At 38.8% G+C, this 6172-nt stretch overlaps 1 protein-coding gene across 5 annotated transcripts in view; it reads left to right on the top strand.

The window, feature by feature from the left end:
• Window positions 1-4537, top strand: part of DYNC1I2 (dynein, cytoplasmic 1, intermediate chain 2) — a 27178-nt gene extending 22641 nt beyond the window's left edge. For all 5 annotated transcript variants that reach the window (XM_010020697.1, XM_010020694.1, XM_010020693.1 and 2 more), the window contains 5 exons: window positions 1-134; window positions 1156-1300; window positions 2134-2274; window positions 3296-3421; window positions 4118-4537. In XM_010020697.1, the coding sequence (XP_010018999.1) occupies window positions 1-134; window positions 1156-1300; window positions 2134-2274; window positions 3296-3421; window positions 4118-4231 (660 nt within the window). In that variant the 3' untranslated portion in view covers window positions 4232-4537. The remainder of the gene's footprint in view (window positions 135-1155; window positions 1301-2133; window positions 2275-3295; window positions 3422-4117) is intronic.
• The last annotated feature ends 1635 nt before the right edge of the window (window positions 4538-6172 follow it).

The raw sequence follows: 6172 nt of genomic DNA, 5'->3' as shown, positions 1-6172 counted from the left end.
GATAGCATGGAGCTGGTTCACAAACAGTCCAAGGCTGTGGCTGTTACCTGCATGTCATTCCCTATTGGAGATGTCAACAACTTTGTTGTTGGCAGTGAAGAAGGCTCAGTATACACTGCGTGTCGTCATGGCAGGTGAATACAAACTTCATTGTTCAAAGGAAATAAACATAGTGAAAGGATGCATCCTTGCATGCTCTACACACTCCTAAAATCATTTCTAGTGTGTATTTACTCCTTTGTCTTGAAGGAGTTCAAACTAGCTGCATATGATTTCCAGTGCACACAGTTTCCTGAGTAAGAGCTATATTAAAACCAGAAGTTGGAATACTGGATTAGTACTTTGCTGCCTTCAGTGACTAGGAGTTGTTTGTGCTGATGAGGGCACTGTAGGGCACTGCAGTTTTATTCATCTGAATTGTAGCAGAACATTCCAAACTTCGTATCGGTTCTGTAGCTAATTGTACAGTAACGTCACGCACAAATCTTAAATTGGCCAGCTTTTCTCCTGCTGGTCAATCTATTTTGAAATTGTCTGACTGTATCTTATCAATTGCTTTCTTAAATATAATTGAGTGTCCAGGTTTCATCTCAGATACGCATCACCCTTGCTGCACAGCGTTTTGGTTCCAAAATACCCCAAATTGTATCACTTTGTGTAACATCCTTCCCATCTGTTCCTCCCCCTGCCTTCTTTTTCACGGCTTCTGATAGGAGGCTATTAGGGATATATTGTTACTGGTTTATATCCAAACCCTGTGTCTGTAAGGTACACGGAACTTCACTTAAGTCAGTGAAAGTTCTATGCTCATTCCTGAGGACTGGATTTAGTTCTTTGCATGAATGGAAGTTTTAGCTATTGCTTGGAGAATAATGTGGTTAAATGTGTGGACTGGTACCTGCTGAATGAGTCTCTTCTCTCTGTGGTATATTTTGGCACTTAAGGTTAGCGGAAAATAGATACTGAAGTTAAGGTCTGTATCCAAGCCTGGTCTTCTGTGATCCTGTGGAGATGAAGCCTTTTGCAGTGGGGTTAGCTCCATAGAAAGCAGCAAAATCTTCTTGTGGCTATATTTAAATTGCATTTCAGTGCTGTCTCTGTCTGCAGGTGTATGGTTTCCAGATAAATTAACCTTGGTTATATATTCTAAAACAGCAAAGCTGGAATCAGTGAGATGTTTGAAGGACACCAGGGACCAATCACAGGTATCAACTGCCATGCAGCAGTTGGACCTGTAGACTTCTCACATCTTTTTGTCACCTCTTCTTTTGACTGGACAGTAAAGCTTTGGACAACTAAGGTAACTTAGATAGTTCAGTGGTTTTCTTCGTAGTCCTTGACACAAGGTGGTGCTATAATGTAAGCTACTTAAGAAACGTCAGTAAACTGAAATCAAATTGTGTGAAGCTCTCTAGGTTCCTAGAGCAGTCCTGCAAAGAGGAGACAGCTGATGAACAAAACTATAGTTAACAACATAAAGCTTCGCTTTCAAGTGGTACATCATTTGTATACTTCCGATCCATTCTGTTCATCCTCTTGCCCTTTGTTTCAAGAGCAATTACAATGTAATCAAATGTAAATCATATTGTAAAATCAGTTACTATGTATCATGCACAAGGCAAATGTTTTGCTACAATTTTGTGGGGGATTAAGGGACAGCACCAAAACCTGCTGTCAGTTAAACTCCAGGAGGCTCGCAATAGAAATATGTGTCATTCCCACTGCCAGAATTACCTCTAGTTTGATGCCCTGAGGGATGCAAAGCAGAGGAAGCAGAGTTGGAATCTCCCAGTAATAGCCTGAAGTGCTGTTGCTGAATTATCATTGGTTTGATTTAGAACATTCTTAATGCATTGAATTTACCATCTCTTACAATATTAGCTTGCTTACCGATTGTTTTATAGTAGCAGCCAGCAAAAAGGCTGCATGCTTTGGAAAGCATCCCTTTAACAATAGCATTAATTTGGGGATGCTTTTTGCAGAGGCATTTTTTTAAAGTAAGTCAAAATGTGAATCATTCTTTTAGTTACTGGTGATAATGCTGCTGAAGTTCTGTATCTTGCTTTACCCGTTAGCTTTATAATTTTGAAGTGCAGAGTTTGGGTATTGCATTGTTACATTTGCTTTTTTCAGAATAACAAACCTCTCTACTCCTTTGAAGACAACTCGGATTACGTTTATGATGTGATGTGGTCTCCAACTCACCCTGCCTTGTTTGCCTGTGTGGATGGGATGGGCAGGCTTGACCTGTGGAATCTCAACAATGATACTGAGGTGAGGCTGTCAGGTTAACAGTCAAATGCAGCTGGAAAAGTGTATACTTTGGGGAGGAAAAAATGTTAGAAGTTCAACAGAGTGTTTTGGTTTGGGTTTTTTTTTTTTGTTGTTCTTAAATATTCTGTAGTTCCAGTAGTTTCTGTGTGTAACAGATACTACTCTTTGGTTACGGGTTGTTACTCAAATGACTCCTCATAATGAGTAACAGTGGTAATTAAATTGTTTTAATTGTAACAAGAGTGCAAAGCATCTGTCAGTGTAACACTGATCCATGTTGTGAAAGTGATTATAGACCTCCCCCCAGTATGGCCTTGGCAGCCTATAGCTTAACAGTGTCAGCAGGCCTCTTTCTTACCCCCACACCACTGTTCCTATTGCCATGTTACCTTTGCTATAATAATACTGCAGTGAAATTGTAATTTGTTGCTAAACTCGAGAAGTGAATATTTGAGTTTTCTGGTGTGAGTTACAAACTTAATTATACTGTAAATCTTTTCTGAGACTTAAATTTGTTGGAGGTAGGTGAGAGGAAGAACCTGACAGATACTCAGTACATATATTTCACCTTCTTAAAACTGCACATAGAAGGAAGAGCAGTTCTGTAGGACCATATGCCAGCCTATGGCTTCAAATGGGAGTTACCCAGTTCTAGCCTTTGGACAGGCTTTAACCTGCCAAAGCAGCTGACTTCATCCCTGCCTTTTGTCATAATCTTTCTTGAGATGGCAGGGCTCCTCCTTGCTGTCTGACTGCCTGTCAATGCCTCATGTCTCATGACAGGAGTGCAGATGTGCTTTTTGATAGAGGGTGTCTGTACTTTGGCTAAGGGACAAAAGATGTGTTGTTTTGGTCATGTCACTGGTGATAGCTTAAGGCCACTGAGAGTCTCAGATCTGCATATTCAGTGTCAGTGGAAATGTTGGGCACTGATACAACATGGAGGGACTAGGAGTGTTCTGTAACCTGTAGCTTATGGAATCCTCATGCATTTTTATCCATGTGTTTTAAATGGATACAGGTGCCAACTGCAAGCATTACTGTGGAGGGTAACCCTGCTCTGAACCGTGTGAGATGGACACACTCTGGGAGAGAGATTGCTGTTGGTGATTCAGAGGGACAAATAGTTATATATGATGTGGGAGAGGTATGTATACTCTGTATTGTGCAAACTACACTGCAAAACACTTGAGTTTCTTTGACTTTTACTCGTATTTAGCAACTTGCTTTTAACTTTTTTTCCCCTGTGATTAGGGGTATAAGGTTTAATTTTTATTTTCAAATTAATGTTTACTTTTTGTGTCTATTTCAGAAATTGTAGGATAACTTTTTAGCATGTTATCTGGCAGCCACTCAGAAACTAAAAGTATTATTCTAAGGCTGGTGAAATAAGATTAAAAAATCTTCTTTGTAACTGGGACATGTGAATTCTGACCACAGCTTGAGAAGTACCGAGCAAAACATTTTACAGTGAAGCAGTCCTGACTTTGTTCCTGCAGGGAAGCTGTTGCTATTGCAAGTCTGTGTACTGAGGTAGTACGTAACTAATCAATTGGATGAGGATATGGCATTAGTATCCCCATTTTGGGACATCCATCTCGGATGGAGGCGGATCATGCAAGCTTGTAATAGTATTATTACATACTTAAATACAGGATTCTCAAATTCAGCTTCCTTTATTAGTTAGAGCTTTTGATGCTCAGACTATTTTTAAAAGTTGCACTAAATAAGATAAGCTTTTCTGTCGGAACCTCTTCTGAACATTACTTAAGCACTCTGCTGTTCCAAATGAGCTCACTTCTTATTTATCAGTAAGTTCAAGTAACATTCTCTTTGTCAACAGCAAATTGCCGTTCCCCGCAGTGACGAGTGGACTCGGTTTGGTCGAACCCTGGCAGAAATAAACGCTAACAGAGCTGATGCAGAAGAGGAAGCTGCAACCCGCATCCCGGCGTAGATCTATAGAAATAGGCAGCAGTGGTAGAATGGTCAATGTTCTGATGCAAAATGCACGTGTTGGTTCAAGTAATAGCGTATGGGAGGGATATATGGATTCAACTATGGACTCTGAAAATGTATTAAGATTACTGAAAATCAGATTGTCACTTTTTATATATAAATTACAAGCACATACTTGGATTTGTGTAACTTTTAATACAGTTAGCTTTGACTTTGCAAGGACCTTCTTTTGCTGAAACACTAACCTGGTGTAAATTTGCTATTGGGCTTCTGAAATTTCCACTTTGTAACAGTATGTCTGAAAGTGAAAGTTCTGTTTCTACACTAAGCTTTCTATATTACAAAGACTAACCTTCATTAGGTAGTAAATCTCTGAAGCATTCTTTAATTTGAACTACCCAGGATAATAAGCATGCATATGTTCCAAGTAAGTTTCATTGTTTATACATGGATAAGGTAGTGGGTAATATATGTTAATAAGAAATTGTCTGTAGTTCCAAACTTGATAATTGGACCTGAATTAATGAAATACATATTTAATACCCAGTTCTTTTGTTTGAATTGGTGCATTATAAGGTGAGACTGATCCATGAATAAATATTGTATGAGCACTTGTCAGCTGCCCTGACCCCTCATCTGTGACCCTTCAGTAGTTTGACAGTAGAAAGTTCGTGGGAGCTGCTGCTTTTGTTTTACTACACACATCAGAGCTGTTTTCTACCCCCAACCTCCACTTACTACCATGGCACTCAGACAGAAGGAAAAAGGCTGCTGTTGTCAGTCTTTTCCAAAGGATAAGGAATTAGATTTTAACTTTATTTCTATAGCATGCTTAGTATTCTGTTAACTACAGACCTGCTGCTAATTTTCCATATTAAGTAAAGATGCCTGCATTGATGTTAACATTTTCATTGAAACAAAACTTCTCAATGGCTTGAAACAAAATGGTTGCAATTTCTGTTAAATTTTTTTTTTTAAGGTTATATTTTTTGAGTACATGTTTCTCATATAAAGTTTCTCATATATAAAGTTTCCCATCAAGATTAGTTTTGGGGTTAGGGTTGGTGGGGGACATTATATTGTTTGGTTGGGGTTTTTTGGTGGTTTGGGGGTCTTTGTGGGGGGAAGGTGGTTAAGTAAATTCTGTCTTGTACTAATTAGGCACTAACCAGTACTGATGGCTTTAACTTAGGACTTTAAGTTTAGTTCTGGCATTCTTAATCTGCTACAAGTTTATTGTTTTGCTTAAAAGTAGGAAATAGGTTTGTATTCCATAATCAGCTTTAGGTCCAGAAGTATTCTTACTGTTTTTACATTGTTTGTGGTTTAAGTTCGGTTTTGTTGTTGGGGTTTGTTTTGGGGTATTTTTTTTCTATTTCTCCTTGTCTCAGTTCTGTTGCGAGCAGCTCACAGAGACACAGGCAGCAGTAACAGCAGCTCTGTCTTCAGGAGGCTCCCTTTTTCACTGGGCTTGAAAGTGGAATATATTTAGCCTTCCACTGGTGTTGACTTGTCAAGAGTCTCCCTTCAATAAGAAGTCATGCTGTTCACTTTGAGGAAAACATACAAGGTAAATATCAACCTTATGACAGCAGCTATCTGTTCACTTGAGAAACATGTGAACTACCTAAAGAACACACACACCATGTGATGATTTTTACCCTTGAGGCACAAGAACTCATGTTGTCCTGCTGTTTTGGACGGTTGGTTGGGGTTTTTTTAGTTTTTGGTGAGGTTGTGGTTTGTTTCTTTTTACTAAAATTGCTAATTCTCATTTAATAATGAATATATTTCCTTCAGACTTTGTTACCAGATATCCAGTAGGTAAGGCTTTTTTTCAGTGGATTGTGGCATAAACATGTAGGTCATATGGCATCAGTTTTCCATAATTTCAACCTTTTGGTAATTTTCACTTATTACATTTCAGTACTAATCTGTA

The sequence above is a fragment of the Nestor notabilis genome, unplaced genomic scaffold, assembly GCF_000696875.1.
Source record: "Nestor notabilis isolate BGI_N333 unplaced genomic scaffold, ASM69687v1 scaffold28358, whole genome shotgun sequence".
Lineage (NCBI taxonomy): Eukaryota > Metazoa > Chordata > Aves > Psittaciformes > Psittacidae > Nestor > Nestor notabilis.
Note: the sequence above shows the minus strand (reverse complement) of the source record. Positions and strands in the feature narration are given on the sequence as shown.